Source organism: Tursiops truncatus, chromosome 1, assembly GCF_011762595.2.
Source record: "Tursiops truncatus isolate mTurTru1 chromosome 1, mTurTru1.mat.Y, whole genome shotgun sequence".
Lineage (NCBI taxonomy): Eukaryota > Metazoa > Chordata > Mammalia > Artiodactyla > Delphinidae > Tursiops > Tursiops truncatus.
This window is the reverse complement of record NC_047034.1, coordinates 129,636,834-129,663,365: the sequence shown is the minus strand read 5'-3', so window position 1 is coordinate 129,663,365 and position 26,532 is coordinate 129,636,834. Positions and strand designations below refer to the sequence as shown.

The following is a 26,532-nucleotide window of genomic DNA, read 5'->3' as shown; positions in this document are numbered from 1 at the left end:
GGAACCTAGGCAACAATCATTCTCATTGTGGAGGACTTTTAAAATAAAACTATTTTATTGAGATATAATTCACACACCACACAATTTATCCATTTAAAGTGTACAACTCAGTATTTTTTAGTGTATTTACAGAGTTATGCAACCATCACCACAATCTGATTTTAAAATATTTCCATCACCCTAAAAGAAGCCCTGTGCATTAACAGTCAATCCTTCTTGCTCCCCTACACCTTCAGCCCTAAGCAGCCACTAACTCTACCTTAGGCCTCTATAAATTTGTATGGGTGGATTTTACACAGACTGAATGTCCAGTTTTGCTTGCCAGGCAGAAGAAATTATATTTGGCAGGCGAAGCCCTGGGAACGTGAGAAGCAAAGGCAAAGGGTCCGCCTCCAGAACAGGGATTAGTGTCCTGGGCTTCTGTGCACATTGTCCGAGCATTGGAGATACAGGATCAAAATAATGTCCTCATTCTCAAGGAGCCTCTAGTTGAAGGAGGTAGATTGACACAAAAACAGACAATCACCACTAAGTTTTATAAGTGCTAATACCTGAGGGAAAAGAGATGGCTGTGGACGCTCAGAGCCGGGATGCCTGCCCCAGCTTGAGGCGGGGGTTATGTGTGGGAGGGGGTAGTGTGTCCAACGAAGACTTTCTGCAGGAGATGAGTCTATTTTTCTCAGCACACTCCTTGTCCAAAGCCAACCAGGCTGTCAAAAAAAGGAGGAGAAATTTCTCCAGGAGAATAGCTTCTTCATTTTCATGAGTGTAAGCAATCAGATTTCTTTTTTTTTACAAACATATTTGAACTTATATATCCAAATTAGTATTGTACCCTGCCAAATCACCACTCTGGGAATCATACACTTATTCCAGTGATGCATCTAGTGCTCAAAGCATTTTGAAACTCCTCTACGGGAATTATTTTTCAGCTAGTCCGTTTATGGGTCACCTAGGGGAACCAGTCACATTATTTTATAGTCATGCCTCATTTTTCACCTAAAATGATATAACGAGATTTGATTACCCACTTTATTCATTAGACATGGCTCCAACCAATTTTCTTCTCTTTCCAAAGTTCACATCTATTCTCAAAGGATGAAACTTGTTAAGACTGAAGACTTTCAAAGAAAGTACCACAGACGGTAAAAACAGCTGCCTGAAAAAGAGTTCCAGAAATGTTAGTGCAATGTCAGCATTGTTTGAATACATACGTTGCTACCCAGGGTGTTTTGAAGGAGATAATATTAATTTAGATGAAAATACTCTGGTATAACTGTTGAAAATGAGTTACATTTTATACTGTTCAAGCACACTGCCCTGTCGAGAAGGTCTTAGAAGACAGTTCATGCTGAGGGAGATTCTGGCATTCTGCTTTCCTTCTGCAGTTTACCGCAGTGGGCTGGGGATCCAGTTCTCGTCCATCCTGGTAAGCATCTCAACATGCTTTGGTGCATTTAGAAATTGTACACAGTAGAAAGTTTTGTGAAAGCCCAAGTAGACAAAATGACCCTGACCTTGGAAGGCAGTACTATCAGCTCAAAGCCACGAAAACCAGAAACCTAGATGTTAAGCCTGTGTCCACCTCAACTCTGAGAGATCATCCCATGATTGCAAAGAGGCCAGAAAATGGAGCTGGGTTGGCATAACTGGGTGGGGATGGGGAAAGATCTTTTGCTTTGGTAATAAAACTATTATGTTACGCTGCCCCATGGGGACTTTGAAAGAAATGCGTTCTGTGGAGCCAAATGAAATCCATTTAAAAATGAAGCAAAAGGGAAATAAGCGTAGGAAACTCAGATGGAATTGGGAGTGAGGTTGCCTCCTGTCACAAAAGACAGCTGCCTCTCTGGGTTGGGCCATGCAGTTGGCGCCAAGCCCTCTGAGGTCAAATTCACTAGAAACATGCTTATCACACAGTTCACCATAGCCTTTCACCGTGTAAGTAGATTTGGTATAAAGAGAGTAAAAATATCTGCCTTAACGATTAATGTGAGAACAAAGTAAAATTTGTGAAGCACTCACCATAGTGCCTGACACTGGAAGTATGTAGCTAGCAAACAGAAGATTCTGTTGATTCTAATGATTATTATGATTATTCCAAACTCTGAAGCCAGTGGAGGGGCAGAGGGGAAGGTCTTCTATGTCTGTCACCTCCACTGCCTACATGTCCTATCCTGTCTCTGTCCATACGTTGTCCCTTGAATTTGATCTGTGAGGCAGAGGTTCACAGTTGCTCTAAGTGTCAGTCACAAGGCCGTTGATTTGAGGCCTTCACCTTACTGGAGTCATGAGCTAGCAGTGCATAGTTGAAGATGGGTATTTTGGGATGGATCTGTGGCATGGTTACCTGGCCCAGGCCACTGTCATGCTACAGATGGGAAGCTGCACGAAATGCGTGCAGGCATTACTGTGCACCTCCTGGACCACATGTATTTTCTCATTCAACAAGCATTGCTGAGCACTCTTTAAGTGCCAGGCACTGTGTGAGATAGTTGCAGGTACAAAGATAAATAAGACAAAATCTTCATTCTCATACCAGGATTCATGCTGGTAGAGGAGAATCCATAAGTAGTTACAAAAATATGGTGTGAATACTAGTGTATTAGTTTCCTGTTGCTGCTGTGATAAATGACTCCAAACTGGGTGGCTTAAAACTACAGAAATTTATTTTCTTACTGTTCTGGAGACGAGAAGTCTGAAATCAAGGTGTTGGCAGGGTTGCACTCCCTCTGAATCTCCAGGGGAGAAGTTCAGGGAATCAAAGGATCACAGAATCACTCAACCCAACCTTGAAGGGGAAGGAAAGAATGAGGATGTTTTCTCTGCCCAGACAAGGTGTTTTTTGAGGCAAGTGCAGGATGATGAAGAGGAATCAGGGAGACCTTAGCCGAGAGTGAAGTGAGGGTGGAGGCAGGGCACAGTAGCTGCTTTAATGCATATACCTAATACCGTTGTTGTCCTATTTAAAACTATACTAATGGTAATAATTGACGAGAAGATTCCAGTGCTCCATAATCCACACTGCTTCTGTAGACTTCTGACATAATGTCAAACGGAAGACAGGCCACTTGGTGGCTCCTTGCATCTTACCAGATAACTTTAGTTCATAGTGATGGGTTAGAATTGAAGATTTTGGTTCAAATCTCAGTTGTACCATTTACTGTGCAATATCATGTATTCTGCTTAACTGATATAAATCTCAGGTTTCACACTTGTAAAATGGAATCGATTCTAGCATCTGCCCTATTGGAGAGTTTTATGAGAATTAATTTAAATAATGGGCATACAAAGGTTTGGAGGACTCTAAGGTGCAGTCATTGGTGCAGAGAACTCCAATCTCCGTCTCTGTCTTCACTGGCTTTCTTCCCTATGTGTCTGTCTCTGAATCTCCCTCTCCTTATAAAGACACCAGTGATTGGATTTATGGCCCATTCTAATCCAGTATGACCTCGTCTTAATTTGATCGCATCTGCAAAGACGCTTTTTCCAAATAAGGTCACATTCACAGGTATCTGGGGTTCAGAATTTAACATATCTTTTTTTTTTTTTGGTGGGATGCTCAGTTCAACACACAACACCTGTGCTCTGTCTACCAAGTGCAGTGGGTTGTACAGGCATCAAAACTCATATACTTTGCACTTGCCCAGTATCCCGATGAGAGTCACCTGGAATCTATTTCCTCTTAATTTTTTCCAAGTTCAAATGCACTTGATCATCCAAAGGAGCCATACAGCCTAAGCACCAGCTTTGGCGTTAAAACTGGCGTCGAAGCCTGCCTTCCAGTTTATTAGTTGTGAGGCTTTGAGCGAGTCATTTATTCCCTAAGCCTCAGTTTCCTCATCTGTAAAATGGGGATTGTGAGGATACCTATATCGCAGGGTTGTTATTAAATAAACCTGCCTGAGAACCTACATGTAATCCTGTGTACCATGATAAGCCCTTTACATGATCTCCTTTTATCCTGTCAACAACTCTTAAGAAGTTGGTATTTAGACCTCTGTTTTACTGATGAGGAAATAGAGGGTAAGTGATTTGCCCAAGATCACCAAGATACTAAAAATTATCAAGAGTAAGGATGCAGGGCTTCCCTGGTGGCGCAGTGGTTGAGAGTCCGCCTGCCGATGCAGGGGACACGGGTTCGTGCCCCGGTCCGGGAAGATCCCACATGCTGCGGAGCGGCTGGGCCCGTGAGCCATGGCCGCTGAGCCTGCGCGTCCGGAGCCTGTGCTCCACAACAGGAGAGGCCACAATAGTGAGAGGCCCACGTACCACCAAAAAAAAAAAAACTAAAACAAAGAGTAAGGATGCAAACCTAGATTTCCACTATGCTGAATTCCTCAAGGTAAACATTTTTAATAGTTATCTAGAGCTGTAGTCTAGGGGGTTCCCGAATCTTTTATGTTGTGGTGCAACTTTTGATTTTCCTAAAGCCTTGTTCTCACTTAAATCTTAAAACCCAGTGAGAGTGTCCTGCCTCTGCCCACTTGGGCTACTGTTTATCCCAGGAATTCCCATAAATGGTGTAGAGTGGGAAAATGACCACATCTCTTTAGATCGCTGTTTTAAAAGCTATTGCAGGGCTTCCCTGGTGGCGCAGTGGTTGAGAGTCCGCCTGCCGACGCAGGGGACACGGGTTCGTGCCCCGGTCCGGGAAGATCCCACATGCCGCGGAGCGGCTGGGCCCGTGAGCCATGGCCGCTGAGCCTGCACGTCCGGAGCCTGTGCTCCGCAACGGGAGAGGCCACAACAGTGAGAGGCCCGCGTACCGCTAAAAAAAAAAAAAAAAAAAAGCTATTGCATATTGTGTATTTGCCACATAATACAGTAAGAGGCAACACGGCATGATGGTTAAGAGGGTGGGTTCTGGAGCCAGATACCCTGGGTTCAAAACCCATCTCCACAATTTCCCAGCTATTTGACCTTGGGCAGATGACATAACCAGTGTTCTTATACCTAAGATAGGGGCTGAGAATAATAGTATTGATCTCATAGGGTTGTTATAAAGATTAAGTGGGTTAATGCTTGTAAAGGTCTTGGAACACTGCCCAGCACATCGTCACCTACTGCAATTATCTCCTACTGTACAACAGCCTTTAAAGCAGTGTCGTTGTCCCTGTTTTACAAATAAGAAAAATGAGACCAGAAAGGCCATACACAGCCAGAAGCTGGCAAAGGCAGGATTCGGACCCAGGCCTGTCTGAAGTCCTCTGGTTAGAGCAGGGACTGTAGATTCCCCTTCCTCCACCTTTACCCTGGCCCATCGTAGGTGTTTAATCTATCCCACAGGCCAACCCAGAGCATTGATTCTCTCCTGCCTGGGCCCACGTGCTTTAGAGATCAGGGGTTGTGTTAGAAGGATGGGATCAGTCCTTCTCAGTATCTCTATTTTGGTAGTTTATATAACATTTACTGAGTGGCTACTCTACAGGCTGGCATTGTGATAAGCACTTTACACGCCTTTCCTCATTTGCTGTCAGAACCTTTAAAGGAAGTTTTACTATCCCCATTTTACAGAAACTCAGACTCACAAAGACCCCATAGAAAAAGATGTCCCCTCTCTGTGGCCACCTTCATTCAGTTTCTTTACAGCTGGACATCCTAGTTTGGCCAGACCGTGCAATTGGAAAAATCCTTAGTGAGGAGACAGAATAATGTAACGTCTCTTCTTCTTAAAAGTCAAGAAATCTGGCACATTTTAATTATTTGACAGAGGGCCAATCACTGTCTGCCACAGAATTCCAAGGGACTTGATTCTCATTGTATTCCAGGTGAATGGTACCCCCCGAGAGTTGTGTAATGCTGCTCCAGGCAGGTAGCCCACCCATTCTGAGGCTGTAGGAAATCTTGCTTGTGATTCCATTTTCTAACACAAGAGGGAAGCATACAGCTATGAATGATTTGAAATAAAGCAATTCTTTATAGATAGACCTCTTTTTACCAAAGGATTTTAATACATAGTTCCTGGTAATAGCCAGAATATGGGACAATATTCTGCTAACTCCAAATGATTGTTCTTCACGGATTTAAACGAAAAAAAATTTAAGGATGCTCCAAAAAGGAAATAAGATAAAAATACATATAAAAATTTTATATAAACCATATTCATTGTTTTTTTAGGTCAGAATGCTTGAATATTGGTGATTTCTTATTAAACAGGAGTCTTCTTGACATGTGCATTTTGTATGAAAGTAATTCCTAAGCCTTGAGCATCTTCAAGTTGGAGAGACTGTTTTTAGATTTAACCATACAAGCTAAGAATGGTATTTGTGGAGTGGGCAATGCCTTCCAAAAATTTTCTCTCTCCTCTGAACACTCAGAGCACCCTTGCAAGCTCCCAGATTTTACTCCTTTAAAAATGATTTATTGACTTATTAATCTCTCCTTTTAGATCAGGAGTTTGACAACTTGAGTCTGTCATCTTCCCGTGGTGCACAGTGCCTGATGATCTGAATGGAAAAAGTCAGTTTACATAGTTACTGTTGGACATATGGGTGTAAGCAGAGGGCCAACAGACTGGCAGATGCTCAAGGATGTACACGCTCCTAGGCAGCGGTTTTGTTTATTTTTAACTTCAAAATATGCTTCAGGAGTATTTTTTGAGCCTGGGATTCTGTACAACTCTAAGCAAACCATTTGGTCCTTGTAATTCTTCTGGCCTTGTACCTTTATAGTTTAATGTAGTTTCTCCTTTTCTTTAAAGGACACTTCCTAACTCTATTAAAACATATGTACTCATAGATAGCTATTAAACGCAGCTACATATTTTCAGATTGGTTCAGGGTAGTCATAAAAGCTAACTCTTATGTAGGACTCACAGGGCACTAGAACCAGCCAGTGCTAAGCTCTTTATACTTATTAACTCATTGTACCTTTATACAACAAACCTGTGCTGTAGGTACTATATCTTTCTTTTCTTAACTCTCTTTAAGAGATGCATTTTTTAAAAAATTGAGGTATAATCAACATATAACATTGTGTTAGTTTCAGGTGTACAAGCTAATGATTCTAGATTGCAATACTATGAAATGATCGCCACAGTAAGTCTAAGGAGGTGCTGTTATCAGTCCCCGTTTCAAAGATGAGAAAATGGGGGCGCCGAGAGGTTAAATACTTTGCCCAAGGTCTCCTTGCTGTTGGCTGAGGTTGCTCAAAGTGTGAAGGCAGGAGGTTTCTTTTCTTCCTCTTCTTGCCTGGATGGGACAGCAGGTGGAGCCTGCCTCAGAGCTGGCAAATGGAGGCCATGCACTGCAGAGCCCTGCTCAACACACTGAAGCGTGCAAGTGTGGCAAGTAATAGAAACCCAGTCTGACACACTGAGCCTCTAAGAGGACTGTATCGTAAGGCCAGAGGGTCTCCTGAAAGCCAAGGGCAGGGTGGGCACTTGGGCCTCACAAGAGCCTGAGGCAAGAGGAGCCCAGGCAGCTAGCCTCTGTCTCTCCTCTCTGTTTATCTCAGCACATCTGCTTCATTTTCCTCTCTCTGCTGACTCCATTGTCAGTGTAAGTTGGTGCGGGGTGTGTGTGTGTGTGTGTGTGTGTGTGTGTGTGTGTGTGTGTGAGAGAGAGATCTTAGCTATATACTCAAACTCCTATGAATATTTCAAGTTTATAAATCAAATGTTTATTTACTTTTTACAGCCTTTGTCTAACAAGCAAAACTTTGAAAATATTCCCATTGTTCTCATATAATCTAATAATGATAATAGCAGATACTTGTGTAGGGTACCTTATGCCAGCAATGGTTTTAGAATTTTCTGTATATTACTTCATTCAGTCATGACTGCAACAATAAGTGAGATAGGGGGACTGTTGTTCTCCCCATTTTTACAGATGGGCAATGTAAGCCCAAAGAGGTTAAGTAACTTGTCTGAGGTCACACAGCCAGTGACTGGCAGAACTAGGTTCCAACTCTTGTCAGTCTGGCCTTAGAATCCATTCCCTGAAATATTGCAGTAAACGCTCTGCATCTGATGATTTAAACATATAAGTATGGTGCATTCAAAGTTTTCTTGAATGATCCAATAATGTGTATAACTTTTATAAAATTCTCTTACTTGAAATCATAAGTCAAAATAAGTTACTCACCTATATCTTATAAATTGGAATCACAGGGCCGGTCTATTAGATAAACCAATATCCCAGAGTCTCTTAATATACTTAAATATAGATTTTCTCCCAAGCTTATTGCAAAAATATTAATACTATGATTTATTATCTCTCTACTACGAGTTTGATTTACTTCATGTCTACACTTAATTCTAAATCTTTTTATGTTAAGAAGTGCCCAATCCCTGACTTTAAACTATATCACAAAACTACAGTAATCAAGACAGTATGGTACTGGTACAAAAACAGAAATATAGATCAATGGTACAGGATAGAATACCCAGAGATAAACCCACACACATATGGTCACCTAATTTATGACAAGGGAGGCAAGAACATACAGTGGAGAAAGGACAGCCTCTTCAGTAAGTGGTGCTGGGAAAACTGGACAGTTACATGTAAAAGAATGAAATTAGAATGGTACCTAACAACATACACAAAAATAAACTCCAAATGGATTAAAGAGCTAAATGTAAGACCAGACACTATAAAACTCTTAGAGGAAAACATAGGAAAAACACTCTGACATAAACTACAGCAATATCTTTTTTGACCCACCTCCTAGACAAAGGGAAATAAAAACAAAAATAAACAAATGGGACCTAATGAAACGTAAAAGCTTTTGCACAGCAAAGGAAACCATAAACAAGAGAAAAAGACAAACCTCAGAATGGGAGAAAATATTTGCAAATGAAACAACAGACAAAGGATTAATCTCCAAAATATACAAACAGCTCATGGAGCTCAATATCAAAAAAACAAACAATCCAATTAAAAAATGGGCAGAAGACCTAAATAGACATTTCACCAAGGAAGACATACAGGTGGCCAAGAGGCACATGAAAATATGCTCACCATCACTAATTATTAGAGAAATGCAAATGAAAGCTACAATGAGGTATCACCTCTTGCCAGTCAGAATGGCTATTATCAAAAAATCTAGAAACAAGAAATGCTGGAAAGGGTGTGGTGAAAAGGGAACCCTCCTGCACTGTTGGTGGGAATGTAAATAGATACAACCACTATGGAAAACAGTATGGAGGTTCGTTAAAAAACTAAAAATAGAACTACCATATGACCCAGCAATCCCACTACTGGGCATATACCCTGAGAAAACCATAATTCAAAAAGAGACATGTACCACAACGTTCATTGAAGCTCTATTTACAATAGCCAGGACATGGAACCAACCTAAATGTCCATCGACAGATGAATGGATAAAGATGTGGCACATATATACAATGGAATATTACTCAGCCATAAAAAGAAAGAAAATTGAGTTATTTGTAGTGAGGTGGATGGACCTAGAGACTGTCATACAGAGTGAAGTAAGTCAGAAAGAGGAAAACAAATGCCATATGCTAACACATATATGGAATCTAAAAAAAAAATTGGTACCGATGAACCTAGTTGTAGGGCAGGAATAAAGATGTAGACATAGAGAATGGACTTGAGGACCCGGGATGGGAGGGGGAGGCTGGGGTGAAGTGAGAGTAGCATCAACATATGTACACTACCGATGTAAAATAGTTAGCTAGTGGGAAGCAGCAGCATAGCACAGGGAGATCAGCTTGATGCTTTGCCATGACCTAGAGGGGTGGGATAGGGAGGGTGGGAGGGAGGCTCTAGAGGGAGGGGATATGGGGACATATGTATGCATATGGCTGATTCACCTTGGTGTACAACAGAAACTAACACAGTATTGTGAAACAATTATACTCCAATAAAGATCTGTTTTTTTAAAAAAATTCTTTTATCCCAAGCAATTAGGAGTTACCTTTCCAATGGAATTGGGGGTGACACTGACTGGAAATCTGGCTATGGAAGCACCCCAGTCCAGAATGCCAGTGCCACCAGGGGAGTCTCAAGTGGCTTGTGTTCAAAGACCACAATCCCCAACTCTCATGTCTCACGTGTCTGCAACCCTTACCCACTTGAGAAGATTCATCTAACCTATATTCTGCCTGAATCTCCTCTGAATTCTTTTCCAGTTCTTCCTATACATCAGGCCCTCAGCTCTTAGGGATGCCTGAGTGGTCCAGAGTTGGATCCTGCATAATATTGTCTCATATTCTCATGTATCATCTGGCTGCCAGTTACAATTCTATAGATATTCTCATGACACGACATCCCTGCCCCACAGCGCCTGAGTTTACCTGTATTCCCAGTTCAAGAACTAACTGAATCTGACTGGCACACTTTTGAATTCTAATTCTAGATTCCTAGGAGAAAAAATATGAGTGATCCAGCTTTGGTCAGGTGTCTGCCGTTGGTGATCATGGCCTGCCATCAGGGTTCTGCAGTAGAAACTTGGCCCTAGGTATCCACTGTTGTGGGGTGGGATAGGGGACAGTTCTCAGAGAAGAGAGAGAGTGAACTGAAGGGGTCAGAGGAAAGAGCTTGTTCGGGTAGTGTCTTCGTATTGGAGGAAAATAACTTAAAAGGGCCCGAACTGGCCAAGACTGAAAGTTGAAGTCCTTTGTAAGAGGAGCAGCTTTTGACAGGATCACAGAGACCAGGATCCTCAGAGCCACCTCAGCTGCAGAGGCAATCCTTTTTTGCAAGCCTTGATTCATCTTTTTCCAGTCTCTCCTCCAAGCTATTTGATGTACCACTGGCAGCCATTCAACTTTCCAAAAAATAGCAGTTTGTATTCCTCTGGCTTAAAAATTTCCATAGCTTTTGGTGTCTGCAGAATAAACTTTATTGTGATTCATGAGACTCTATAATCTTGCCCCAACCACTTTTCAGCCTTACCCCATCACTGCAACCTCTTGCGAGCCATGGCTCTGTCCATGCACCTCCAGGACAGCACCGAGGCCACCAGGCTGTGATGGCTCCTCCAAAAAGAACTTCTTAAGAACAAAAGTCCGTTCGCCTGTTTTTCCTATCCCTATCACCCCTCAGAATGTGAAAAAAATTCATATCTTTACATCATTTTCTAGTTCACAAAGGCTTTCACAGACATTCGGGGAAGTCATCGTCCCCCAAACCTTGTGAGGCAGGTATCATTATCCCATTTTAGAGATGAGGACATTAAGGATGGAAGGGTGAGGGGCTGACATTTACTGATAATCTGCTGTATGCCAGACACAGGTACTAAGTGTTTTCACACCTGTTGCCTGATTCAGTTCTCAGAACAACCTTGACAGCTATCCCCATCTTACAGGCTCAAGTCAGTTAACTTGCTCGAGATTATACCTCCTCATACATTTTAGAGTGCAAGATATGAGCCTTGGGGCTTCCCTGGTGGCGCAGTGGTTGAGAGTCCGCCTGCCGATGCAGCGGGCATGGGTTCGTGCCCCGGTCCGGGAGGATCCCACATGCTGCGGAGCGGCTGGGCCTGTGAGCCATGGCCGCTGGGCCTGCGTGTCCGGAGCCTGTGCTCCGCCACGGGAGAGGCCACAGCAGTGACAGGCCCACGTACCGCAAAAAAAAAAAAAAAAAGATATGAGCCCTGGTTGTGTCTGGCTCCTGAACCTGTGGTTTTTGCATTATCCTGCAGTGCCTCTCCTGGGGCTGACATTCACTACATGCCTACTTACTGTTGGTTGGAGAAATGAATGACTTACCCCAACTTTTGTTTCCTGTCACTGGGGTCAAACACGCCAAGCACTCAGGCAGGCACCTGCAGCTGTCACAAGCGCAGGGCTTTGGGCTGGGGGTCTAATGAGCCCTGCTGCTTTCAGCCCAGTTAGTAGCTTTCTTTCTAGTGCTTGTGCTGAGAGAAAGCGTTACCAGTTCTATCCACTATGCCCACACCTGTGGCATTTTCTAAAGAATAATTCTTGGTGTGAAGAGGCGAACCTTTTCAGGCCCTGGGTCCAGCCCTCCCACTGGCCCTGGGGCACAGCAGTTAGTAACCCAGTAAATATTTGTCAATGGCAAAAAACAAAGAAAGGTAGAATGAATAAAGGATTGGCAAGTCTTCAGTTTCTGCTGTGTTCTACTAGGAAGGCATCATTGCTGATCAGAGTGGGAGCTGGAGTCTTTGCGAGGCTGGGAGCGAAGGAGTTCATAACTCTGCCATTGTGAAATTGATTGGACCCAAGACCAGTATGAAAGTTCCTTGTCTGAAGGGAATAATCCTTAAATCCCCTGCATGGTTTAAATGTAATTTGTGTCATTGTGAAGGAGTACTGGCAAGGCAGGCGAATTCATTAGGCTAAATTGGGTTCGCTATGCTCGACAGTAACGTTTCCGAAGATGAAGTTCAACCTTTGCTGGAGAGCTCAGACAAATGAGTTTCTTAATAGCTAGCCCACTTAGTCTGAGCGTCTTCGGAAGCTTAATGTTTTTAATGCTGCTTCTTTTTTACCACACTTCACAGTCCATCTAACATTGCTGCTTCTGGTAATATTTTTATGTGGGGTTGAATTCTATAGTGTCCATAAAATTATGACCCAGGCCCATCTTTAGAACAGAAGCTTTTCTAGGGCAAGGATTATATCTTTTTGGTTTAGTTTTGCATGTTGACAAACACCATGCTGACGCGTGTAGTTGGTGAAAACATAGCTCTTCATTTGGGGGTACAGAACTCTCTCCTTCGGAGCCTTAGATTTGATGTGCACTTAAATTGCTGGATATTCATTGGCACGTGCAGGGGCCATGAGAGATGAGGTCTTTTCCAGTCCATGCCTCGCCGTAAAGCTGGCTCACATACAGTGAAGTAAAAAAGTGTATGTGCCCACACGGACATTCCCATCCAGGAAGGGGGCGCTGGGTTCACCTAGTGACCTGATTCCCCAGGTTTCACAGGTAGGACTTCCCGATGCTCAAACACTGCTGTCTGTTTCCATTTGTGTTCAATAATGTTTTAAATATGAAGATGTTCCACTGGGGAGCTATATTTAAAAACCTTGGAAGTGAGAGGCCATCAAATAATGAACCCCAAAGTGGCATATCAGCTAATTGGAGAGTTAGGAGTAGAAGACCACCAGCATTATTGTTTGCAATGATTCTTCTAAACTACTTTAGAATATATATTTTTTAACCTTTAAGAATCAGAATACTTACGTTTGGAATACTTTCTGTATCAGTCAGTTTTTAGGTGGTTAGAAACTGGTACTAGGCCTAGGAACAGGCTTAATCCTGGAGAAGTGTAGCTCTTACGACACTTTCAATGTGAAAAATATTTTTAGAAACAAATTTTAGTTCATATGAAAACACACTGCTAAGCTGAGGTGTCCTAGTATATGATGTGGCCACTGTCTTTAAAAAAACAAACAAACAAGCATTTGCCATCCTTTGAAATAACACCTGTTGGATCTTATGCTGCAAACAAACCCATTTTGATGCTTGTGGGGTTTTTTTGTGTTGAACATCTATCGATTTTGAATTTTCATAGTTATGCCTTGATTCTTCATCATTTCTCATTTTACGAAATTGATTTGCATTGACCATAAACTGTAAATAAAATAAGTGAATGTGTGGGAAAAGCCCCCAACAAAACATTACTCTTCTAGTTCTGGCTTCAGAAAGAGCTTCGAGAGAGAGCGGTCGATCACCAGCAGAGAACATGCTGGAAAGTGTGGGCAGAGAAGCTTTAGTGGGGATATTGGAGCCCCTTTTCAACGAAGTGTCCCTGAATCTATGCTGGGCTTTCAAGACCTTGTTAAGGACACTACCAATTACATGGTTGGTTGCTCTGTTATTCTCAATGAAAAGACTGTTGAGTTGATATTTCATGAATGCGGATCTATTATTAAATATGTCAAGACACACAGACTGGCATAATTTGCGAGCCTATCTAAAACCAGAGAAAAATGGCCACGGAACTTAATAAATACAAATTAAAAAAATGCATTTGTAGTAAGTTGAAAAACATTGGGTGTGTAAACTACTGTTCATAAAGGAAGCTTACTTCCTAAGAATTTTGGTTTTAAACTTGAAATAAGAGGGAAAAATAAGCTATAAAAAGCAATTGTCTTTTGGCTGACTGGTTTTCAGCTTAATAGACGTGTCTTGTGAATTGCTATAATGTTATGTCTCGAGGTCCTCTTTTCAGGTGGGCCAGCCCCGTTTGCCATTTGAAGGAGACTAGGCTTCTTTGGTAGTGGCCTGCTTTCTGCTCATGAGCCCGTTAGCTCTCCTGGTCCAGTATGTGTAGTCTCTGGAGCACAGAGACATTCTTGCCTCACAGAGGGCAGTCTGCTGCTCTCAGGGCCTGTCTGCTTTTGGAACTGGCTTGACAAATTATTAGAAAAATACTCAGATTTTGTTTCTCAAGAGATTACTACTTTTCCCTTGAAAACCTGACTTTTATGTGCACATCAAACTCCCCAGACATGTGGCGTAACTAGTCTTGATTTACTTTTTAAGCCTTGTTAACAAGTTCACCAAAACCTTGACAATGGAGCTTCGTAATTGACACCTTTTGCTGAGTCAGATAAAGAACACAACATGTATGTACCGAAATAGATTATTAATAAAATCTCAGGGATCAAATGTGATGAGGTAGAACGTTTTTAAACATCTTAGGTTCTTCAAATGCAAAGGACTTAAACTGCTTCACTAAAAATGTTTTCTTAAAAGTCAAGTCTACTTAAAACTGAGAATATGAATATACAAATTTTAATCTTATGTTCATATTATTTTTCCAAATAATAACTTGATCAAGCCTCATGCATTCAGAAAAACTTACTTCCCTCTCCCCCTACCACACGCACACTATTCTGCTTATGTTTTCAAGGATGTGGTGCATCTTCATCCCTACTTTTCTATAAGTTCAAGGGAATGACCAAGCTGTTGGTCATTCAGGGCATATTTCTGAATCTATTCTTCTAGAACTGAATACTTTTTTGTTAAATCTTTGGTGGCCAGTGAATAAATCTGTTCTGTTAGATGCTTTTTTTCCTTCTAACTGGGATTGCATGTGGGAAGTAAAAAAAAAATCACTTGAGTATCAAATACTTAAGTATCAAAAATGACAGTGATGAAAGGAAACCAGAGGTAACTGAGATCCTTCACTTCCATTTTAAGATTGACCTTTAACTTGTGAGATGGCCTGGAACAACTTTAGCTGCAGATGGCCTTCTCAGTGATGCCTGCCCAGAGAGGCTCTGTTTTAAGGGGTGTCGGTAGCAGAGAGCCTGGTGGGAGCCACACCAGGGTGTCTTGTTAATGATCCTGCCTCTTAGGACTGCACTTGCTCCGTCTTTGTCTGGCTCTGAGAGTGGAGTCTGGAGGCCACCTGGTGTTTGTAACTGAAGTCTGCTGCATGCAACACCCTCTGGACCCATCTCCACCCTAACAGGGAAACGAGGCAAAAATAATTGAAGGGTATTTGGCTTGGTTATGTGGGCAGACTGTCATCATCAAAACAACTTTGAAGATCTGTGGATGTGGGTGGGTGTTTGGTCCGTAACTTTTTCACACGGGGTGACGACAACAGGAATTAACTCTGCTTCGTCATTGAGAGTGATCTTCCAGGCAAGACCTCTATTTTAGTTACTCGGCCAACACTGTTGCAGCTTCGGTTTGGACAGACTATTTGGGGGACCCTTGGCTGCTTTCTGGGCACCCTCACTGAGCCAACTGGTGGAAGTGAAAGATGAGTGATCCTGATGAATGGATTTCCGGGAAATACAGAAAAATGGAAGAAGGTCCTCTCCCTCTGTTGACTTTTGCTACAGCTCCCTACTACGACCAGAAACCAGGAACTAGTGGATTACGGAAGAAAACCTATTATTTCGAGGCAAAGCCATGCTATCTGGAGAATTTCATCCAGAGTGTATTCTTTTCCATAGACCTAAAAGATCGCCAGGGATCCTCACTGGTGGTTGGTGGAGATGGGCGGTATTTTAATAAATCAGCAATAGAGACAATAGTGCAGATGGCAGCTGCCAATGGGGTTGGTATACGATAAGTATTGCTATGCTTCTGGCTCTCCACATAACCTCTTAATTTTGCAGAAATATACACAAGTACAAAGATTTGTATATTGCAAACACCTCAATGCTACTAGCATCCAATTAAGTTTCATTGTGACTTCAGAGATTGTATATTGTGATATTACCCCTGAAATTACATGAGTCACATTGGGATATGGGAATGTAAGCTTAATTTCTTATGTTGTGCTCTGTGCCTGTTGCTTGAAAAAGTACCTGTTGCTTTTAGACATTCAAAGCGTACCCCAGGCTTAAGCTGTCTTATCTACATTCAACTAGTTTTGAGGGACACTCTGTCCTGTGTATGAGGCTCTAATGAGCAGCGGAGAGAAGAAGATTTTGTTTTCTTTCAATGGCTTCCTTGTTGAAGTTCAGTCACTTGTCAAACAGGAAAACAAAAGCCAGGGCACGCTGTTATTTGTGGATCCCAGTAGTTGTGCAGAAATGCTAGGAGGGAATTGGAAAATGTTAGGTGTGAGCTTTCCAAGAGGACCTGTTACAGGGGAACCCACTTATAATGACCTTGAACACAAAGAAGCCCTGTGTGTGGTGAATTTGTGCAGCAGGGTAGAGATAATAACTCCTGTAAGACTATAATATATGGAGGCTCTGCTAAAGCTCTGCATCGTGAAAAACTGTGTTGCCTGAATTAACCAAATCAGAAGGAATCTTGCACCAGGAAGCATTGATCTTGATAATCTAACAATTTGCACAGCCTTACTGATTTACAGGAAGGCAGGCATCAGGACATTGGTGTTTTTTGCTCCGCAAATTCCTCTGTGGGACCAAAAATATATTTTTAGATTTTAGATTACACTTAGCAATAATTTGGAGCACACAGTCCTTCAGTACTTATAAATTTTAAAAATCTATTTTATTTCCTTTCTGGAAGCAATTCTGATTCTGAGAACAGAAAAATTTAGCATTGTAGCCAAATGTGTTGGGCATTCATTTTCAGTCTGTTTTAACAACACACTAAGAAGGTGTGATCACAAAAGCCAAATTAAAAAAAGAGCATACGTTATCAAATTTAGAAGAGTTTGTAGTCCTACTGTTTACGTGAGGTTTCCTTTATACCCAGTTTCAGAATGTGAATGCCTCTTATGTAAAATTTGCTGATAAAGTACTCAAATATGAAATTATGACACATACACATTTTTAAGATAAGATGTGACATGCTGTCCATTTGAGGAGAGCTGCAAAGGGAACGAACGGTATTAAGATGCTTTTAATCTTTGGGGGGAGAACGAATGGAACATTATTTCTCCGAATATATCTAGATTGTTGAGTGGATCTGGTACACTGTCCCCTTTGCTGTGATATATTGGGCTTCATTTCATTTTTGTGCAAGGCAGAAGGATGTGGGAGATGTGGTAGGAATGTGTAATTCAGGCAGACGCTATAGACTTTCTCAGATTTACCATCTGAAGGTTTGCTAAATAATGCAATTAAGTGATAATACTTGACTAAATATGGTAACTGCCTATTTGTTAGAGCTGTGACAGCCCCAGCAATATTTTCAAGTCTTTCCAAGGACATTCCTCATTAAAAATAGTGTTGCATTTAAACGTCACACTACCCAGCTGACTTACATAAAACGTTTAGTGGACCCATAAAGCACTTTCATCTGATAAAACCTATCAAATCCTATATAGTTTGATTTCTTTTTCTAGCGTATCCTAAATTCTGACTATTTTAACATCCCTTTGATTGTGGGCAGAACTTTAGGGAGGCAATCTAAACGAAAGAAAATTTATTGCCACAGATTTTGGTAGAAGTCAATGTTCCTTCCTCAGCTTTGTCAGTACCCACTCCACCCGTGAGCCGATTCTAGGAGAGCTTCTCAGCCTAGTGAGCTACCTGGAGATTATTTCATTTCTCCCCTTTAGTACAGTTTTATCTGGTACATTTACAGATAATGGAATACACTCTGCCTTTGTTTTTATTTGCACAGAGCTGTCTGCATTTACAGGCAATTTTAATGTACAAAATAAAACATTGGTGGGGCCCCGTTTATAGTACGGGTATGTCATTCAGTCCCCCGAGCTTTAAACCTAGAGATAATTTTAGAAATGAGAATAGAACCTGTGTGTATGACTGGCAGAGCAAAGAAAGTGGAACTTGTTTTTTTGTTTGTTTTTGTGTGAAACATAAAACACCAGGCCCTATTTTCAATTAAAAGGAATATTTTAAAGTTTGCTCCCTGTCATGGTTAACTATCAAATGTGGGGTTGGGGGGAGAGTGAGGTATCCAGCTTGGCAGCAGGATGTGAGTCTTACGGAAGGGAGTAGAGGGCCAGGAGGAAGGGCAGGAAAGGCTGCTTGGTGAAGGACTCTCAGTGTGGCATGAAGGGGTATCTCTAAGTTGGTAGACACTTGGGACCCAGGGAAGGGTTTTTTTTTTTTAATTTTCTTTTTTGTGGTAGAGTATACCTAACAAAATTTGCTGTTTTAACCATTTTTAAGTGTACAATTCATTGGTATTCATTACATTCACAAAGTTCTGCAACCATCACCACTATCTAGTTCCAGAACCTTTTCATCATCTCATCCAAAACTCTGTACCCACGAAACAAGAAGTCCCCATTCTCTTCTCCCCCAGCCCCTGGCAACTTTGGTTTTACTTTCTGTGAATTTGCCTGTTCTGTGTCCTTCATATAAGTGGAACCATACAATACTTGCCCTTTTGTGTCTGGCTTATTTTACTTAGTATAATGTTTTCAAGGTACATCCATATTGTAGCATGTATCAGATTTCCTTCCTTTCTGAGGCTGAATAATATTCCATTGTATGTGTATGCCACATTTTGTTTATCCATTCATCTTTTAACGGACATTTGGGTTGTTTCCACTTTGGGCTATTGTGTATAATGCTGCTGTGAACATGGGTGTGCAAATATCTGTTTGAGTCCCTGCTTTCTTTTGGTGTCTATACCTAGAAGTGGAATTTCTGGATCATATGGTACAGGGAAGGTTTTTGAGTAGGGGAGGGACACAGTTAGAACTATGGTTTAGAAAGATGAACTAAGTGGGCCTGAGTAGGTCAGATAGATTCAGCCAGGGTGGGGCAAGGGAGGTACAGGTGGGAGAGAGGCAGGGGAGGTTGAGTCAGGAGCTGTTACAATGCTCCAGACATCCTTAAGGGGAGGAAGATAATAGAGTAATTTCTCCCCAATATCAGGTTGAGGATTAATATTGCTGAGGATAATTCGTGGAAAAGAGTCTGCTCTGGAAGGGAATATTTTGGCCAGCTGTACCTATTCTTGGGCTCAGGAGAAGGAACCTACCGTGGACTTCCCTTGCTTCTCTTGACTTTCTCTCTTACTCTTACCTTCTGGTATAGTCCTCTCAGTCTTGGACCATTCCTGACAGCAGATTTCACCGTAAGGAATGGTAGAATTAAGGGGTGACTTGGGTGGCATAGCTTGATATTCATTTATCAGTTTCCCCTTCCACATTAAGAACATACAGAATCCAAGTAAAAGTCAGTGTGCTTGATGGGGAAACACTGTTTCCAGATAACTCCAGCAGCCACTCTGGCTAATTAAACTGCCATCTGTAAGCTCCTCTCATCGAAATTATGGAACTGCTCAGCCATAGGCTTTTATTTTCATCAGAACCACACCCGGAAACTGCTGGAAGGGTGAGATGTTACCATTACCACTGTATTGAGTCAGGGAGCTACCACTTCCTGAGGGAGGCAGAACGTAAGATATATATTAGGATAACAGAAATTGTTCAGAGAGAGACACATGAGAGCCAAGTTGTGCCTGCAATGAAGTGGCTGCCTCCTGAGAGGTGGGTGGTAGTGGAGAGCGTTAATTATAAGGCAGTCGAGCCGTTAGTGACCTGCGGGAAGGTGGCAAAGCTAACAGTCCCAGAAAAACTTCCCCAGGGAATCCAGGTATCTCATTGGCATTGTCAACATTAGAAATGCATCTTCCACCATCAAGTCATTTCTTCAACCATGTTTATCTTGGGTGGGGCAAGAAGAAATAACAACTGGAAAACTTAAAAACATCCTCGTCCCTTCCTTCTTTCAGAGGGGAGAATGGAGGAAGGGCACAAACTCCTTGTTTTTTAAATCTTTTCATGTAGCAGTCACATCTTCTCTAGTCAGAGGAACAGACAGAACTTCTTCCTTCTTTTCCAACTTGCGTCGTGTTGAAACAGATATAAATTACTCTCATTTTAGCAAAGGAGCTGTGCTGATACCATCTGTGAGAGATATGGGAAGGTGAGTTAAGAACGCAACAGAAGTACCACCTGTAGCTCTTTCATGTAGGTGTTCTGGCTGGTTTACCCAGTAACACTCCCAGCATTCCCTGCCTTAGGCCCAGGAAGTAGCTCAGGTACACCCTAACATGGGTAGGTGTGTCCTGCTTTGAGGAACCCCCAAATCCACGCTTGACTGGAAACATAAATTTATGAGATACATTTTGTAACATTTCTTCATGTAAAGTTTGCCCCTTTTACTTTGTCAGATATTTTAGTTTACAGAAACCTTGTGTTTGGGTTAGAATTCCTTTAACTAGTTAAATTTATATTCTTTTTCCCAATGTGGATTGAAAGTATGATTATAGTGGATAAAAATGTGGGTTTTCTCACAAATTTTTAATGTATCCAAATTATGAACCCAGTCTGGAAAGGCTGTGTTTTGTTTTCTTGCCAAAGCCTTACAGCGTCCCTGGATCATACACTACAAAGTCCCAAAAAGCTATCTGAAGGAATGGCTTTGTTCAGCAATGCTGATTCTACTTCAGTAATAATATTACTCAACAACAGCAATAAAATACTCTACTTCGATATAATAATACTATTAATCCAAGCTGTTAGATGTTCATTAAAGGACATCTTTTCTTGTCCAGTAGACTATTTCTTTGTCCATCTGGCTGTTCTGGCATTTCTGTGCAGTAGCTCTGGATTTATTAACATTAAAGTGTGTGTTCTGGATTTCTTCTCCTAGATTGGTCGCTTGGTTATTGGACAGAATGGAATCCTCTCCACCCCTGCTGTATCCTGCATCATTAGAAAGATCAAAGCCATTGGTGGGATCATTCTGACAGCCAGCCACAACCCAGGAGGACCCAATGGAGATTTTTTTTTTTTTTTTTTTTTTTTCCCAATGGAGATTTTGGAATCAAATTCAATATTTCCAATGGAGGTGAGTTTGCTGTCATTTTGAGTATAGCCAATTTTATGTTCTGTAGGACACACTGATAACCAAGGCCTTGGGAGGTCCGGGTTCCCGTTCTGATCCTTAGCAAGGGAGCTTTTTGTTTCCTTTTGGTGAAAATGAGATGCTTCTCATTTTGCTGTACCTGAGTATGAGGAGCCGTGCATGAATGATCATTAACATAATATTTCCTTTTAGAAAATTCCGACACTTTGCTGCTTGAATGGTGGCATGGCAGATGTGCTAGTAAGGAGGAGTTGATGAGCTTTTTGCCCTTTGTATTTCCATGTCAACTGTACAAAATGACCCACTGTTTGCTGTTTGATTTCCAGGTCCTGCCCCGGAAGCAATAACTGATAAAATTTTCCAAATCAGCAAGACAATCGAAGACTATGCAATTTGTCCTGACCTGCATGTAGACCTTGGGGTTCTGGGAAAGCAGCAGTTTGACCTGGAAAACAAGTTCAAACCCTTCACAGGCATGTTTACTCTTCTCCTCTGTTGCCCACTCCTAGTTCCAACTTGAGGGATTTGCCTTTCAAGGTTTTAATAACATGGGTCTTTATCTTTGGAAAGATTGTGGTCACCAAGCTTTGCATGCATTAATTAGCAGGTCTGGAAGTCTAGAGACCTGGGCTCTTTGGGCCCTGCTGGGGATCAGCTATGTGACCTTGGGTGAGTTGTTTCCAAATCTCTCGGCTTCAGTTTCCATACCTATAAAACGAACAGCCTTGAGGAGAAGACCTGTAAGATCATGTTCATAGCTATCTTTTATTGAGCTTTTATTATGTGCCAAGCTCTTCACATGCATTATCTCATTTTATTCTTACAGTAGCCCTGTGAGGGCAGCACTGTCAGTATTCACTTTTTCCAGATGAGGAAACAAAGGCTGAGAGAGCTTAAGTAACAGGCTCCAGGTCACATAGTCAGTGAGTGGTAAGCCAGGATTCAGACACAGGTGTGAATGATTCCAAAGCCTGGGCTTTGATTTCCTTTTCAGTAAAATCAACTTAGACCGTTTTGGGGGCTACATTGAAACTCCCTGTGTAGCAGCTGTGGTAAACATTTTGTTGTTGAATGCCAAGTTTTGACAATAATTGATGGAATAAATGTTTATAAAATTATTCATATTAATAAACGAGGATGAGATGGGTTAGCAATGTGACTTGCATTTCAACTTTGCTCTAACATGTATTCTTTCCTCTGGGCTGCAAGTTTATGGGAGGCATTTTTTTGTTTGAACCTACCCATAAGGAGCTGACAGTTGCATCCCAACAAAGAGGAAGGGGTGCTTTGGTACATTCTGAAGACATTCTTAGGGTTTAGAAAACACCAGTAGAGAATTTCTTAAACACTTCATGTTTTGAAAATGTTCAGACCCGTGAAAATTCAACAAGAACGATACTTAGTTCTTACATTTGTTTTATTCCTTTAGCAGTGCATGTGAAAAGTGATTCATTAAAAATTATTTTCTCTGGGGCTTCCCGGGTGGCGCAGTGGTTGAGAGTCCGCCTGCCGATGCAGGGGACACGGGCTCGTGCCCCGGTCCGGGAGGATCCCACATGCCGCGGAGCGGCTGGGCCCATGAGCCATGGCTGCTGAGCCTGCGCGTCCAGAACCTGTGCTCCGCAACGGGAGAGGCCACAACAGTGAGAGGCCTGCGTACTGCAAAAAAAATAAAAAATAAAAAAAATTAATTTTCTCTGCTTTTTACTAATATGTCTTGATGGCAAGGGGCCTGGAAAAAGTAAAATAAAGTAAGGTGTTACATTTTCTGTTATTTTTGACACCAAAATACACTTCTCATGGAGACTGATAGGGAATCAACGTGGCAGCAGAACAGAGTTTAGCATCAGGCAAAACTCTGTCAAAATTCCCCTCTGTGCCCCATCCCAGGTGTGTGGGCAAGTTACTTAATCTTTCAGAACTTGAACTTGCTCATCTATAAAATAGAACTGATAACATTTACCTCTCAGGAAATTTGTTAGCATCGAATAAGAGATCATGTAACGCGGCCCTGGCACATTGGAGCTGCTCCGTAAATGTCCTTTTAAAATAGCAATTGCACGTTTACAGCAATATGAGCATTTCAGAGGAGAATATTTCTAAATGTATTTAGTTCCTCCATCTTTAATGTTGCTTGTTCTCACAGTGGAAATTGTGGATTCGGTGGAAGCTTATGCTACGATGCTGAGAAGCATCTTTGATTTCAATGCACTGAAAGAACTGCTTTCTGGTCCAAACCGACTAAAGATCCGTATAGACGCCATGCATGGAGGTATGGAGCCATTTGTTTTCTGTTCCCTTCCCTCAAAGACATGAAGCAGCTCTCGACTTTGTGTATTATGATGCTTTAATAAACCTTTTCTTAAGACTCTCTCTGTTGGACGGTTTTTAAACAGTTACGTTGCAGAAATTTCAGAGTAATATTCGCGCAGATAAAAATCTAATTGTATGCAGGAAAGATTCCTAATGGTAAGGTAGTGTGAAGGTCAGCGTTTCCACATTAAGCATCAGGTTTTGAGTAACAGGCAACTATTTTTGTGTACTCTCCCTCCCCCTCAGAAGATGCCTTACATTCTTCTTAAATGCCCCCATCTATTTCTGAGCTGGCCTGTGGTTTGCTAGATGCGATAAACGTGCTTCTGACCCCACACCCCACTAGCCTGCTCCCACATAAGCCTTTACTTAGAAGATGACCAGAGCAGGCTGAGGATTAAATTCAGGAACAACAGGATGTATGTCTCTCCCTCTTCTTCCTCTGTGGGTTGTGTGGCCAGGTCAGTAGAGAGAGCAGCTGTCACCGAACCAGAACCATGAGGTTCTCTTGCATGTAGGGAATTCCTGAGCACTTGAGTTTATTTGTTTTGTAATAATTTACAATTTTAGACTCTTTGAGTCACGGGGATTTTCCCTGGCGTTGGAATCCATCTGCCTTCCTGGAAGGCAGGACTTTCTGCCTGTGGAAGACTTTCTGCCTGTGCTTGAACCCTTTCCATGATGCTGTCAGGGCCTTCTGTTACACTGCAAAACCACAGTTAGAAAACTTCTCCTGGTGGGCTGAAATCTTCTGTCTCTGGAACTTCTCCCATTGGGTCCTAACTTGCCTCTGGAGTCCCATAGAATGAGTCTCCTTCTTGATTCAGACAAAGGCTATTCTGACTTTTCAAAGCATTCAACAGACATGTATTGAGTAGCTACTACATGTATGCTTGGGGGTAGGCAGGGGTTCAGTAGAGACTCTCTTCAAAGAGCTCTGCGATGCTTGGAGAGATGAGGTAGGTAAGAAACCAACCATAGCCAGGCCAGCAAAATGAGGGTTAGGTAGAATTTCAAGTATTCTCCTTGGGGCGTGGAAGAAGGCATAGTTTGACCAAAGGTACCAAGAAAGGTTTCCTGGAAAAAGTGGCAACCAACTCATCTTTTATGAAAGAAAGACGTAGGGTGGTGGAGAGTCAAGTGATGGTCATTCCCAGCTGAGGCAGTTGGCTGTAGCAAATGCATGAAAGCTTAAAGATAGAAGTCACGTTAGGGGAATGAGCAGAAGCCTGGGCTGGGTTGAGGACGGAGCCTGTGATGAGGTATTTGCTAGTCGCTGCTGGTCACGAAGCTGACCTCTTTCTCCAGGCCTTTAAGTTGTTCCTCGAAAGCCTCAGTTGCTATACGCCTCACAGCCCTGGCTGCCTCGGCCTCATTCTGTGGTGTGTCAGTAGCCTCCTTAACGGGAGGCTCCTAATGGGAGACACGTATTCTATACTGTTCTGACCTCTGTCGCATATATTGGTGTCGGTACCTTCCTTGGTGAAAAAACATTCTCAGCATTTTAGAGATGAACATTCTTGATCGTTACACTAAGTATCACTGTAAAGTATGTGACTGGTTTTTCCTGTTGTTCATTGTTACTGTTTTTTGTTTGTCTGTATTCTTTTGATCAGTTTTTCGGATAGCTTGATAGAGGAGAAGGATTAGGGCTCTGAATCCTAGCTCCCACTCCTACTATCTGTGTAAGTCTGGGCAAATAGCTTCCTTTCAGAACCTCAGTTTTCTTATCTATAAATTGGAGGAAATAATCGTAATACAAAATTTATAAAATGTGCGCTGGTACTGTTCTCAGTGCCTCATATCTATTAACTCATTTAATTCTCACATCAACTATTATTATCCTCATTTTGCAGGTGGGGTAGACGGAGGCACAGCAAAGAGATTACATAGCTTTCCCCAAATGGCACAGCCAGTAATTGGCAGAGCTGAGATTTGAACCCAGACACTCTGATTCCAGAGTCCAGGTTCTTAAGCACTATGCTGTACCAGCTCATGGGCCTTTTTTGAAGGACTGAGTGAGAAAACAGTTGAGAAGCACCTGGCACAGGTGTGTAGCAGGGCCTTCATAATGGTTCGCTCCCTTCCCTTCCCCCACTCTTTCCTTCAACAAATGGCCCCACCCTTTCCAACCTAATCTCTCAATATTCCTGTTTGTAGAACTTTCTACTCCAGACTTATCTCCCCACAAGCCCTTGAATACAGTTTGCATGTTCTCTTTGCCATTCTCCCTAGAACACCTGCACCTTATGTAGTAAGTCCTCACCTCCTGTAGTAAGTTTTATTTTCTGGTTCTTTATTTCACGCTCTGCATAGTTGTGGGACCGTACGTGAAGAAGATCCTCTGTGAAGAACTCGGAGCCCCCGCAAACTCAGCAGTTAACTGTGTTCCCCTGGAGGACTTTGGAGGCCACCACCCTGACCCCAACCTCACCTATGCCGCTGACCTGGTGGAGACTATGAAGACAGGAGAGCATGATTTTGGGGCTGCCTTTGATGGAGATGGGGTGGGTACGAGTGTTTTTAAGTGAACTCTGATGCAGGGCAGGCCTGATCCTAAAGACGGGGGAAAGAGCAGACTGCTTCTACCAGGCCCTGTGGGCCTAGGAGTGCCAGTCAACCTCCTTCATTGCACCTGGAGTCAGGGCTCAGTTATTAGAAGACCCTCTTGAACAGAATGAGTCCTTGAAATGGAACCCATATGTTTAATGTCTGCTAAGAGGGGCAGGGTAATTGGGGCCTGGTTATGATGTCATGACTGGTGCTTCATGAGCTAGTTGGGTTCTAGGTACCTGTCCTGAGGTAGGTTTTTGCTCTAAACGAGCAGCTAGCTACTTAATCTCTGGCAAGGGTCTTGGCCTTATAATATACCCACCTGTTCATTCACATTAGCTGAAAGATGAAACTATAATGAGAGAATTAGCATTTTATTCTTTAGCTACAATTAATATTTTAAATGAACACGCACTTTTATTTACATTGGTGAGTACATGACAGACGAGGAGGGAAGCTGTCTTAGGTTTGTATACTTGATATCTCAG

The 26,532-nt window shown here is 42.2% G+C and overlaps 1 protein-coding gene across 2 annotated transcripts in view; it reads left to right on the top strand.

The window, feature by feature from the left end:
* The window catches only part of PGM1 (phosphoglucomutase 1), a 57,777-nt gene that overhangs the window by 8,693 nt on the left and 22,552 nt on the right, over positions 1 to 26,532 (top strand). Inside the window, exons 2-7 of one of the 2 annotated variants that reach the window (XM_073788873.1) lie at positions 20,192 to 20,233; positions 20,963 to 21,097; positions 21,133 to 21,160; positions 21,505 to 21,651; positions 23,325 to 23,450; positions 25,808 to 25,998. In XM_073788873.1, coding sequence (XP_073644974.1) covers positions 20,192 to 20,233; positions 20,963 to 21,097; positions 21,133 to 21,160; positions 21,505 to 21,651; positions 23,325 to 23,450; positions 25,808 to 25,998 — 669 coding nt within the window. The remainder of the gene's footprint in view (positions 1 to 20,191; positions 20,234 to 20,962; positions 21,098 to 21,132; positions 21,161 to 21,504; positions 21,652 to 23,324; positions 23,451 to 25,807; positions 25,999 to 26,532) is intronic. The other variant, XM_073788878.1, reaches the window with a different exon arrangement.